Here is a 14,075-nt window from a genome sequence, read left to right on the forward strand (position 1 = left end):
TTGACAGGAAGGCTAACCCTTTGAATTGGTGGAAATTAAACAAAGGTCAATTCCCTATTCTTTCACAGCTAGCAAGGGACTATTTGGCCATTCCTACTATGTCCACTCCTTCTGAATGTCTATTTTGTGCTGTTGGATATATCAGCAATCAAAGAAGATCTTGCCTAAATGGAGAACATATCCATCAATTGGTATGTTTAAACAAAAACATGTGAATGGCTAACTAAACAGTAAACACTTATAGAAAATTGTCTAATTATACGTACATGAATTTTATAATTTTTTATTCTTTTTAATTGTAATATTGCTGAAAACTTGTTTTGTGCAATTTATTCAATAAGATTATGGTATCGATATCGAGTAAAAGTAGAAATATCGTATCAATATCATATCGAAATGAAAATTCTGATATCGCACAGCACTACTAGCAAGCCAGAAAATATATAAAATGTAAGTAAACAATACAAACAAACATACCGCTATTAATCTTGTTATTGTGCAGCTGGCATGGCAAACTCCCTTCATGTTGGTGTTGGGCATGGTGTGGCTGCCTTAATTAGCTACCTGCTTCACAGAGGACATCCACTGGCAGCTGGCATGGTGACTTGAGACTTAGTGTGCCAGCTGGCAACACTTTCAAAAACAAAGGAACAGTGGTTCACTCATCTAAATAGGTAATTGAATCCAGCTCCTTTGTAGTGGTTATCACATGCTAAATGTTTTGATCGGCATTAAATAGAATCATTGCACGGTTTCTATCACCTCCATGAAAAACACTAGCCCATTATACGATTGTCTCTTCATACAACATGGATTCTATTCCTGGTGAATGTGAAGCCTTAGGCCCTGTAGTTTTCTCAAACATTATTTATTATTTTTATTTATGATGTAATTTTAACCGCATTTCTTATTATGTACCAATATTTTGAGTGCAGCTGTTTTTTGTTGTATGTACCAAATCCTTTGTGTAGAGCATACTACAGAAAACCACTTTGCTTGGTAAGTATAGTATAGGCATGTATTTTGGATTTGTACTCTGTGAAATTTTGTGCTATACACTACTAGCAAACCTCAAGCATTTCCTTGTATAGCTACATCTCATGTAGGAGCTTTGTGTTTGTCCGCATGTACTTATCAACAATGGTTTGGTACAAGAAAAGGTACGCTTAACAGGTAATATGCACTTAATATACATGTGTACTTTTAACAACCAGACTCTACAGTATGTATAAATATTTTTTGTGATCAGCACCTGAAGAAAGCAGATTTCATAATATTTTTGCTCTCTGGAAAATATCTGATCTGTACCTTTTAATTTTACACGAACTACTACAAGTACAGTAAGAACATACATAATTATAATTTATAAATATGTATATCCTTACATGCATGTACTCAGTGACATATTTTATTTTCAGGCAACACTCATGGTGATGTTGTACTGTTATTAAAATCCAGGCCCCCAATTACCATGTTGCAGTAAATATGGAATGTATAGAATATGCTATGCCATTACAGTGAATCCTATGACTTCCAAGCAGTTCCATTCTTAGGATTTGATGATAGTGTGAAATGTCTGAGCCAATTAATTTAGGGTTTAGAAAAATCAGTCTCATCGCCCATGACAGATTTGATTTTTCCAAAGAACACAAAGTTACACTAATAAACTTTCAAATTTCATAACAAATCTCAGCAAGACTTGAGTGGTATGCTTTTGCTGGCTGCTTTTTCCAAGCACAGCGGCAATCTACATGTGCAGTCTGGGGCCCTAATGGAGTTCTTGCCAGCCAAGGGATGACTGCACATGGCTGTACAGCTCTGTGGTGTTATATAAAGCCCTGTACATATTCTTTCATTATATCCAGTTTTGACATGTGAATAGCCCTTAACATAGCCTAATCCATCCCTACTCCTTCAACAGCCCCTTGCCCTCCTCCGCCATCCATTTTGAAGCTTACCTAACACAGTCAACCCCATTTTAAGAAGTAATTAAAATAGCAAGAAACTTAGCAACTTAGCTGTTGGGTACTTGTACAGTGGATGCTCTGGAATTAATTAAGAAATTGGTATTGAATATGTGAAAAATTGGTACACGTAACTTCATCCATTGGCGAGCTACAAAACACTAAATACTTGAAACCACCATTTCTCGAAACTTTTAAATGGGCGATTAGACCGGTTTTCCCAGACTAGGTCACAGCTTCATTCAATTAATAGACTATCACCATAATAATTATCATACAGTATATTATCTATAATAGTATCATACAGTATATTATCTATAATAGTATATTATCTATAATAGTATATTATCTATAATAGTATCATACAGTATATTATCTATAATAGTATCATATACTATATATTCTAAATAAACACATGCACATGCACAATAAGTGCTCTAAATGAACAGTGTATTCATGTTCAGACAAATTCATTACTTACATAGTAAAGAACTGATAAGAAGCATAACTCATTCAAACCACAAAAATGCACAAACGTACCTTCTCAATAATTATTATAATAACTACAGGGCTCAATATTGCAAATTGACTAGTTACTTTTATTGATGTCTGGACATTGTGGCTGGATAAATCAGAATGCAGTACAGTGCTGCTAGAAAGCAGCCTTACAAAGGCAGTAATATTTAATTTTGTTTATGGTTTGTGGCCACAAGCTTTACCTCAAGCCAAAACAGTGAGGTTTGAACACCAGCCTACTTGTACTTGTCTGCTATGAATGTGCAACATCTATTTAATTAACCCCCTCACCACCAAATTTGTAGAGGCCTCCAAATCTACTGCTTCTAAACTGCTATAACCTACACACCATATAATCCTATAAAACTATATATCAATTTACTCGTTGTAGAACAAGGAATTCGATTATTGAGTTGCTGTTTACAAAAGAGCAACCACAAAGCCATTATGTAACTTCGAAGTGCAAAAATCAGCCAAAGTGAAACCAAACGTGAAATTTCACTACTTTACAGGCTAGGACTGTTTATAATAGCACAATACACATCACTAACCTGTTTACAGTTGAAGCGATAATCACAAAATCTGGTTTTCTAGCATTGTACATGCGTATACAGACATGAGGTCACTGTTTCGAGAAGTAAAAAGGTAGCAACACTCCACTCAAACCTATATAATCCTTCTCCTTATTGTTTCTCTTAATTAATAGTGCCATTATCACTTCAAAGAACCGTCTACAATACTTGTTATCAACATTCTGAAAGTATGTGATTGCATCATCTTTCCACGTGAGTGCGCGGGAGACTGGACATCCCTGTTCCCATCACTTAAGGGCATGGCCGCTACAGGATAAGCGCAGGAGCTACTAAAATGCTCAACTGAAGTTACAGAACACTTGGAATGCGATGCTATGGGCATTTATATATCAAAACTGCCATATGACGGTTGTGGCAGTGAGATGGTTAAAACCATGTTACCTTTGACTTGTGGGATGCATAAAGTTTCATTTAATAGCTAAAAAACTGTTGTACTTGGCTAGAAACAGTATGATACATTATTTTATGACATGGTTACATGCCATAGATTATCTCTCAATAATCTATGTTACAAACTTTTGGCATGACTATAGCATCTTGAGTACTGAAATCTTAAAACTGGGCACCAGTCCATTTTATATTTTGGCAGGACAAAATCCGTGTTGTACTGGCAGTTTCACAGTACACTCAAAAAAATCACCAGGAGCCCTGAACTATTTTACATACATTAGAGGCAAACTTGATATGTATCACTCTTCATGGGCAGTTCAGAGGGGACACCAGCACTATAATTTGTATTTGGTACTGTTTCAGATGACAGAAAGTGCGTTATAAGTTATAATGCACCGACCACAGTGCAATATACACACACTACACTGGCTACAGTTTTGTGCACTATTGCACACGTGCTGGCAGCTGAGACTACTACAACATCCCACCTAATAGGTGGAAAGGCACCTCACAGATCACTCGAATTCTTTTATAGCCTGCCATGTAAAAGTCTATTATGGGCCATAACATCACCGATATGTATAATGTTTACCAAGCAGCCAATGGCAATTGAAAAAGCCAACGTGGTGGCCACAATATTATATAAAACTGTACTTATACACCTTACTAGTCTGGTACCATCTGAACCTAGGTAAAACTGTAATCCACTTCAACAATGACTAAATAAAACTTATATTCTCAACATTACGCAAAAATTGTGGCAACCAGTTTTTGCCATGCCACCAGATTCAAGTTTAGCCAGTATGTATAGTAAGAATTAGACTAGTGTCATTTAGTAATTAGGTTTGTTTACTGAAACCGTCTATTAGCTGCTTTTTTTTCGCTGGAGAGAAACATTACAGGCGATTGAATGATCACGTATGCTGAGCACTACATGATGAGAATTGAACAGAAAATGCAGGTTAGTGATATGCCCATAGCGTACTAGCTTTCAATATCTTAGGTGGCTGCGGTACTGTAGAGGAAACGTCACCTCAATGTTTGGCTATGTCACCCACAATCGATGTTAGAAACCTGACCTTTATAAGAGTTCCAAATGTCTTATGAGACTCTCTCCATCTATTAAGTGAGTGGTACATAACAGTTACACAACGTACACTTGTGCTCTGCCTGTATAAACCCACTTGACTTCGGGCCTGAAGGCCCTTTGGCTTGTATGTTTATATCAGGCAGAGCACTCGTGCCCATCGTATAGCTATATCTAATCCAAAACAGCCAATGTGTAAAAAAAAGAGTGCAGCCCTCAAAAAAAGCTATGGTGAAAAAAGATGTGAAATGGAAGGTGGTGGCCAAGAAATGGCTGTGATGTTAGGTTAATGGTCAAAATTTTAATGACAACAATTCAGGTGAAGTTTGGTGCTGCTTGGTCTTGGCACAAAATTCACCTGAATTGTTGTTATTAAAATTTTTACAGTTAACCTATCATTACAACCATTTCCTGGCCGCCACCTTGCATTTCACATCTTTTTTCACCATAGCTTTTTTGAGGGTCGCACTCTTTTTTTTACAGCTTGGCTGTTTTGGATTAGATTTCACTTCTTATTGTATTTGTATATCCCAAAGCTGGCCTATGGCCAGCTTTGGGGTTTTTTTTAACCTATCTTTTTTCTTTACCACAGGAAGAAGAAAAGATGAAGCAGATGTTAAATACTTTAAATATTTCTGATTTTATCAATAAATGTACAAATTATATATATATAGTACATATATTTATTACAGAACTCTCTAAATGGTGGTTTCTTTGTAGCTGAGCACTCTACAAGGTGACTTCTTCCAGCTGATCTCTCTACAGGGTGAATTGTTTGCAGCTGAACTATCTACAAGGTAACTTCTTCTAGCTGATCTCTCTACATGATGATTTGTTTGCAGCTGAACTCTCTACAAGGTAATTTCCTCTAGCTGATCTCTCTACAGGATCACTTGTTTCTAGTTGATCTCTCCACAGGGTGAATTGTTTCTAGCTGAACTTTCTCCAGGGTAATTTGTTTGCAGCTGAACTCTCTACATGGTGATTTGTTTGTAGCTGAACTCTCTACAAGGTAGCTTCTTTTAGCTGATCTCTCTATGTTTGTAGCTGAACTCTCTACAGGTGATTTGTTTGCAGCTGAACTCTCTACATGATGGTTTCTTTGTAGCTGAACTCTCTACAAGGAAACTTTTTCTAGCTGATCTTTCTACAGGTTGGTTTGTTTGTAGCTGAACTCTCTACATGGTGGTTTCTTTGTAGCCGAACTCTCTACAAGGTGACTTCTTCTAGCTGAACTCTCTACAGGATGTAGCTGAACTCTCTACAGGTGATTTGTTTACAGCTGAACTCTCTACATGGTGGTGTCTTTGTAACTGAACTCTCCACAAGGTGACTTCTTCTAGCTGATCTTTCTACAGGATGATTTGTTTGTAGCTGAACTCTTCACAAGGTAATTTCTTCTAGCTGATCTCTGTACAGGGTGAATTGTTTGTAGCTGAACTCTCTACAAGGTAACTTCTTCTAGCTGATCTTTCTACAGGATCACTTGTTTCTAGCTGATCTCTCTACAGAGTGAATTGTTTCTAGCTGAACTCTCTACAGGGTGGTTTGTTTGCAGCTGAACGCTCTACATGGTGGTTTCTTTGTAACTGAACTCTCTACAAGGTGACTTCTTCTAGCTGATCTCTTTACAGGGTGATTTGTTTGTAGCAGAACTATCTACAGGTGATCTGTTTGCAGCTGAACTCTCTACATGATGGTTTCTTTGTAGTTGAACTCTCTACAAGGTAACTTCTTCTAGCTGATGTCTCTACAAGGTCACTTGTTTGTAGTTGAACTCTCTACATGATGGTTTCTTTGTAGCTGAACTCTCTACAAGGTAACTTCTTCTAGCTAATGTCTCTACAGGGTCACTAGTTTGTAGCTGAACTCTCTAAATGGTGGTTTCTTTGTAACTGAACTCTCTACAAGGTAACTTCTTTTAACTGATCTCTCTACAGGGTGAATTGTTTGTAGCTGAACTCTCTACAGGGTGATTTGTTTGTAGCTGATCTCTATACAGGTTACTTGTTTCTAGCTGATCTCTTGAATTCTCTTCAAGGTGACTGCTCTATTAGGATGACCGCTCTATTACAGTATCTCGATCTCACACTGGCTACACCAAGTTGGATTTTGTGTTATAACTCTGTGGCTTTTAGTCTGATTCTTCTACACCATTGAAGAGCCCTTCTAAGATGATTACTCCATCTGTACAGCAATGTTCAAAGCATTACCCCAAGTGGTTTACCTGGTAGGTGTGGAAAGTAGTCGTTTTTTTATCAGCTAATCTTGATTGCATAATTGTTACACACTGTTGGTTTTTTCATTGTTTCTTCCTGGTTTTTAGCTCGGTTTCTTTCAAACCACAAAACGTTTGAGGTTCTATAGTTAACCTATTCACCCACCGATTTTCAGCTTCTTCCCATACACGGTTTACCCTGTAGGCTTGACAACATATTGGTGTTATTTTTCGTGAATAATCGCTCATAACTCTTTGCCTGTTTATCGTATTCCAGCCACAGTTGGTACCAAGATGTGCCTTTATATCCCCCCTCTGTGTGCCAAATTGCAAGGCAATCGGATAAGGCGTTTGCATTTTATAGCATTTTTTGTAAGTGTGCGAAAAGAGGACGAAAAAGAAGGGAAAAAAACAAAGAAACTAAGCCAATTTTTGAAGTCGCATATCTCGGGAATGCTTGAAGCAATTCCGCTTGAATTTGGCACGTGGAGTACTGAAGTTGGCGGACGTGTCCACAGCAAAAATCACCCTGTTTCATCAAGGCAGCACAGAGCTACAGAGGTGCGAAAATTGTGTTTCGTTCTTCCTGTCAAAAAACTTACGGGTGTTGCGTGCTGGCTTCTTGGGCCGCACGACACACTACCGTGTGTCTTGCTAATGTGGCATTCAAGTTAGCGTAATCTGAGGGCATCCAATCCCTAGGGATAATAGTGGAAAATTTCAAAATTTCACAAAACTTGTACAGTTATGTGTTGATTATTGGAACATGAATTGCTGTATCTGTACAATTAATTATGTAAAAATCAAAGTGACTGTTCAATTAAAGTATTTTGTCAACAGAATGCCCCATTAGCTATTATGCGTACTTTTAAGTTATGAGACCACATACATATTACACTCTGTTTCAAACTACAATAGCACATAACCACCTAACATAGAGCAAAGCTTACTGTAACACAAAGTTGATAAAAGCCTATAACAACCTTTAGTTCTCATGCACTACAAATTTTCTTCTACAGAAAGGCAATTGTGAAAACTGGGCACTATATACATGGATGGATGTGCACTACCTATTATTATTATTATTTACAAATCACTCATGTTCATATGAAAGTGCATTCATATATATCATCTATGAAATAATTTGGTACGCACTTTCAGCCTATGTACCTGCAGTCACTTGGCCTGTGTTGTATTACGTACATACGCATAACAACACACAACATTTAAACATAACACTGATCTACACTGTACACTTACCAACACTATCAGATTCTGATAGTTTTCTTTTCCTGGGTTGACTTGCTGCAGAAATAAAAGGTTTCACTTCATAATATGAGTAAAACACATTAAAATTCCCAAACTTTAACGTACATATGGATATAAACCAATTTTCAAGCTACCATAAGTGTGAGAAAGTACTGTAGGCAATGAATAGAAGAAAGTAAGTCAACCATATTAAGGGCTTGATATCCCAAATTATCGTGGAGATTTTTGGTTTGTATGTAGGGTACTAAATGTGGAGTGTGCATACATGGAAATTTTGAAGATAGAACATTGAATTATCATTTGCATAAAACAATCTAGTGTGACTTACATGGTTCCAATTTACTTTGGAGTTCACGGGCCAACTTTGACACAGGGCCATTGTCATCTCCATCAAATGTTTCCATTACCTCAAGGAGCCTTGGAAAGTACATGTCAACATCACGGTTAATTATGTCATCCAGAAGGAATGATGTTCTTTTAGCTGATGTGTCTTTTGCTTGCATAGTAGACAACTGATCTCCAGAAAAAAAATTTTCCTCTATCAACATTTTTTCAAAAACATCATCCTTCATAGGTAGAGTCTTCAGTAGTTTTACTTGACATTTCTTAAAAACTTCTTTTGAAGTTGGCATTTTATCTTCTTGTTATAATACTATAAAAGCAAAATCTATAATAGCAATTTGCATAAGCAGTTGCACTGAAAATAAGGATGCTGCTTTGACCTTTAGAGGTGCATAAAATTAAGGAGAATGTGTGTTTACACACTACAGGCATGTATGGCGACATTATGTGGGAAAACTTAACATCTTTAGCACTAAAACTAAAATAATGTTTAATTCACTGGGCTACTTGTGGAACAGAAACAGTATCAGTAGAGGCTTACTTGTTATCAAGCGAAGGATAATGGCCACTCACATTATCCATGATTCAAATTTCACATTATGTTTCTAATTTCGATTGTTGGTTTAATCACGGTAGTGTCTAATCACTGTACTGGACTACCAGACTGGAATACTGGAATGAACTACTGGACTAACATTTTTTTGATTTTACACATTTTTAAGGGTGGAGTTACTGTATATTTGGGTGACTTGTGACAAGATTTCAGCACTGAGTGGTGATCTATATATGTGATCAGATTTTACAAAACTGATCCAAATTGCACATCAGGCAAAATCAAACTAACACCACCAGTGAATAGCTACACTATCGTACTACTAGTTTTGGCCCTCAGTATTACTCAAACTACTCGAGGCTGGTTTTAACAGATGTCTTTTCTGGGTGGTGTGGAGTGCTCAAATGGCGGTTTCAGGCCTTGTGAACGACCTGGCTTGGCAAGAATCAGTGGTTTACTGGTGGACAGCCTTATAATGTTGGCCAGACATTTTCTCTGTTGATTTTGCTACATATCAGCCACTAAGGAGCCAGCACAGCCCTATAATCTCGTGTCTGGACTCCAATCATGGTCTGCCTCCATTTTGAGGTCTATCTCTTGCCCTCCCCGCCACCCCCCACCCCCTTTGTGAGCACTCGTGATACTACTTCGCTCATCCAACTACTCAGATTTTCTATCTTATTTGGCAGGAAACTCTACAAGCAGCTACAAGTACTGGACGTGGCCTGAAAGGTAACAGATTGATACATCTTTTGTGTAAATTTCATATGTGTGCTTGCTATCCTTGGCGAGTTATGCTGGCGAGTTATGCTGGCTTCAATTCTTTAAAACCGTTTATCTCGAAACTTCTAATGTGCGATTTGGAACGTTTTTCCAATATCCAGTCACATATTAAACTGAATTGCTGTCCATCTGTCTGTCATGCATTCCATGGCATCCAACGATTATCTCACCAACCACTGCATGAGTCAGTATGGTTTTAACATCAAACAAAGCATTCATCATCTAAGAATAGTATAGTTTTTAAATGAAGTTTCCAACTGCCGTCATTCATTGTTTACAGCGTGTTGAATGCAAGGGTGTAACCTAAATCTTGTTGGAATTATTTCTGTAAACCGCATGCAAACCACAAGTAAACAGCTTTCCATTCAACTTAAGCTGATCTTTATAAACAACTTTTAGAAAATGCTATGCATAGTATGCTTTGATCCTTGGCAGATAATGAGGTCTTTAAAAACCATTAAGAAACCTGCTAGTAGGTTTCTAAAATGGTTAGAAACCTGCTAGCAGGTCTCTAACTAACTTAGTTAGAAACCTGCTAGCAGATAGACCTCAGCATTGCAAATCTCACTTTCGATCATTGATTTGCTATGCATGCTCTGCAAAGCATATACAGGCTAATAGCCTATAGACCAACAGAGCTTGACCTACTCCATTCCTTTTATAAGCACACCTACGCCAATTCGATTATGGGAGCTAGACTATAACGTTGTAAGTGCTATCATAAACGGAGAATTCCAGAAATATAATGGAGTTCTATTTAATGCCCGTCAGTGTTTCAAGCCTGTTTAATATGCTTTTACTGTACTTTAAGCGGACTCCCTATAAATAGGTAAGCTTTCTTGTAGAATGTTTATTTGTTTCTTGTAAAAAAAATTATCTAGGGGTGAAATCGTGTATATACTGGCTTAGTCACAGAAGGCCTAGCGCCAGACCAAGTATTATTAACCATTGACAACAATGTTACCACTTACTTTAAACCTTTGGTAGTGCTGGCTTTGTAACTATCACCCTTTGTTTGATCCACCAGCTAACAGAAGCAGCGATAATGTAGCTAGCTACAAGCTTTAATTCGAAAACACGTTCAATCTTCTCTCTGGTTGCATGACTCGTTATAACACTGTGACGATTTTGAAACGACATATAACTCAATCCCACAATGGTTCCACCTACATAGCGATATATATATCTAATCCAAAACAGCCAAGCTGTAAAAAAAGTGTGCGGCCCTCAGAAAGGCTATGGTGAAAAAAGATGTGAAATCCAAGGTGGCGGCCAAGAAATGGCTGTGATGGTAGGTTAATGGTAAAAATTTTAATAACGACAAATCAGGTGAATTTTTGTGCCGCTTGGTCTTGGCACAAAATTCACCTGAATTGTCATTATTAAAATTTTTACCATTAACCTACCATCACAGCCATTTCTTGGCCGCCACCTTGGATTTCACATCTTTTTTCACCATAGCCTTTCTGAGGGCCGCACACTTTTTTACAGCTTGGCTGTTTTGGATTAGATTTCATTTCTTTTTGTATTTGTATACCCCAAAGCCGGCCTATGGCCAGCTTTGGGACTTTTTAACCTATGCTTTTTTTCTTTACCACAGGAAGAAGAAAAGATGAAGTAGATGTACTTTAAATATTTTATCAGTAAATGTACAAATTATATACATAATACATAATATTATATTGATTACAGAAATCTCCATGGTGGTTTTTTTGTAACTGAACACTCTACAAGGTGACTTCTTCTAGATGCTCTCTCTACAGGGTGAATTGTATGTAGCTGAACTATCTACAAGGTAACTTCTTCTAGCTGATCTCTCTACAGGGTGATTTGTTTGTAGCTGAATTCTGTACAGGTGATTTGTTTGCAGCTGAGCTCTTTACAAAATGGTTTCTTTGTAGCTGAACTCTCTACAAAGTAACATCTTCTAACTGATCTTTCTACAGGGTGATTTGTTTGTAGCTGAACTATCTACAAGGTAATTTCTTCTAGCTGATCTCTCTACAGGGTGATTTGTTTGTAGCTGAATTCTGTACAGGTGATTTGTTTGCAGCTGAGCTCTTTACAGAATGGTTTCTTTGTAGCTGAACTCTCTACAAGGTAACTTTTCTAGCTGATGTCTCTACAAGGTCACTAGTTTGTAGCTGAACTTCTACATGGTGGTTTCTTTGTAACTGAACTTTCTACAAGGTACTTCTTCTAGCTGATCTTTCAATAGGGTGATTTGTTTGTAGCTGCACTCTCTACAAGGTAACTTCTTCTAGCTGATCTCTCTACAGGGAGATTTGTTTGTAGCTGAACTCTCTACAGGTGATTTGTTTGAAGCTGAACTCTCTAAATGATGGTTTCTTTGTAGCTGAACTCTCTACAAGTTAACTTCTTCTAGCTGATCTCTCTACAGGGTGATTTGTTTGTAGCTGAACTATCTACAAGATGATTTCTTCTAGCTGATCTCTCTACAGGGTGATTTGTTTGTAGCTAAATTCTGTATAGGTGATTTGTTTGCAGCTGAGCTATTTACAGAATGGTTTCTTTGTAACTGAACTCTCTACAAGGTAACTTCTTCTAGCTGATCTATCTACAGGGTGATTTGTTTGTAGCTGAATTCTGTATAGGTGATTTGTTTGTAGCTGAGCTCTTTAAAGAATGGTTTCTTTGTAGCTGAACTCTCTACAAGGTAATTTCTTGTAGCTGATGTCTCTACAAGGTCACTAGTTTGTAGCTGAGCTCTCTACATGGTGGTTTCTTTGTAACTTAACTCTCTACAAGGTGACTTCTTCTAGCTGATCTTTCTACAGTGTGATTTGTTTGAAGCTGAACTCTCTACAAGGAAACTTCTTCTAGCTGATCTCTCTACAGGGAGATTTGCTTGTAGCTGAACTCTCTACAGGTGATTTGTTTGCAGCTGAACTCTTTACATGATGGTTTCTTTGTAGCTGAACTCTCTGCAAGGTAACTTCCTCTATTGATCTCTCTACAGGGCGATTTGTTTGTAGCTGAACTCTGTGGTTTCTTTGTAGCTGAACTCTACAAGGTGATTTCTTCTAGCTGAACTATCTCTTTCCATAGTTGCATGAACTCCCTACAAGGTGACTTCTTCTAGCTGATCTCACTACAGGGTGATTTGTTTGTAGCTGAACTCTCTATAGGTGATTTGTTTGCAGCTGAACTCTCTACATGATGGTTTCTTTGTAGCTGAACTCTCTGCAAGGTAACTTCTTCTAACTGATCTCTCTACAGAGTGATTTGTTTGTAGCTGAACTCTCTACAAGGTAACTTCTTCTAGCTGATCTCTCTACAGGGTGGTTTGTTTGTAGCTGAATTCTGTACAGGTGATTTGTTTGCAGCTGAGCTCTTTACAGAATGGTTTCTTTGTAGCTGAACTCTCTAAAAGGTAACTTCTTCTAACTGATCTTTCTACAGGGCAATTTGTTTGTGGCTGAATTTTCTACAGGGTGATTTCTTTGCAGCTGAACTCTCTACATGGTGGTTTCTTTGTAGCTGAACTATCTACAAGGTAATTTCTTCTAGTTGACCTCTCTACAGGGTGATTTGTTTGTAGCTGAATTCTGTACAGGTGATTTGTTTGCAGCTGAGCTCTTTACAGAATGGTTTCTTTGTAGCTGAACTCTCTACAAGGTAACTTTTCTAGCTGATGTCTCTACAAGGTGACTAGTTTGTAGCTGAACTCTCTACATGGTGGTTTCTTTGTAACTGAACTTTCTACAAGATGACTTCTAGCTGATCTTTTTACAGGGTGATTTGTTTGTAGCTGAACTCTCTACAAGGTAACTTCTTCTAGCTGATCTCTCTACAGGGAGATTTGTTTGTAGCTGAACTCTCTACAGGTGATTTGTTTGAAGCTGAACTCTCTAAACGATGGTGTCTTTGTAGCTGAACTCTCTACAAGTTAACTTCTTCTAGCTGATCTCTCTACAGGGTGATTTGTTTGTAGCTGAACTATCTACAAGATAACTTCTTCTAGCTGATCTCTCTACATGGTGATTTGTTTGTAGCTGAATTCTGTATAGGTGATTTGTTTGCAGCTGAGCTCTTTAAATAATGGTTTCTTTGTAGCTGAACTCTCTACAAGGTAACTTCTTCTAGCTGATGTCTTTACAGGGTCACTAGTTTGTAGCTGAATTCTCTACATGGTGGTTTCTTTGTAACTGAACTCTCTACAAGGTAACTTTTTCTAGCTGATCTTTCTACAGGGTGATTTGTTTGTAGCTGAATTCTGTATAGGTGATTTGTTTGCAGCTGAGCTCTTTAAATAATGGTTTCTTTGTAGCTGAACTCTCTACAAGGTAACTTCTTCTAGCTGATGTCTTTACAGGGTCACTAGTTTGTAGCTGAATTC

The 14,075-nt window shown here is 37.6% G+C and overlaps 1 protein-coding gene across 1 annotated transcript in view; it reads right to left on the reverse strand.

Moving 5' to 3' along the window:
• Positions 1 to 14,075, reverse strand: part of LOC136247038 (death domain-containing ATP nucleosidase-like) — a 103,871-nt gene that overhangs the window by 61,859 nt on the left and 27,937 nt on the right. Inside the window, exons 2-3 of the mRNA XM_066038637.1 lie at positions 8,366 to 8,689; positions 8,029 to 8,073 (exon numbers count right to left, since the gene is read on the reverse strand). Coding sequence (XP_065894709.1) covers positions 8,029 to 8,073; positions 8,366 to 8,669 — 349 coding nt within the window. The 5' untranslated portion in view covers positions 8,670 to 8,689. The remainder of the gene's footprint in view (positions 1 to 8,028; positions 8,074 to 8,365; positions 8,690 to 14,075) is intronic.

Source organism: Dysidea avara, chromosome 2, assembly GCF_963678975.1.
Source record: "Dysidea avara chromosome 2, odDysAvar1.4, whole genome shotgun sequence".
Lineage (NCBI taxonomy): Eukaryota > Metazoa > Porifera > Demospongiae > Dictyoceratida > Dysideidae > Dysidea > Dysidea avara.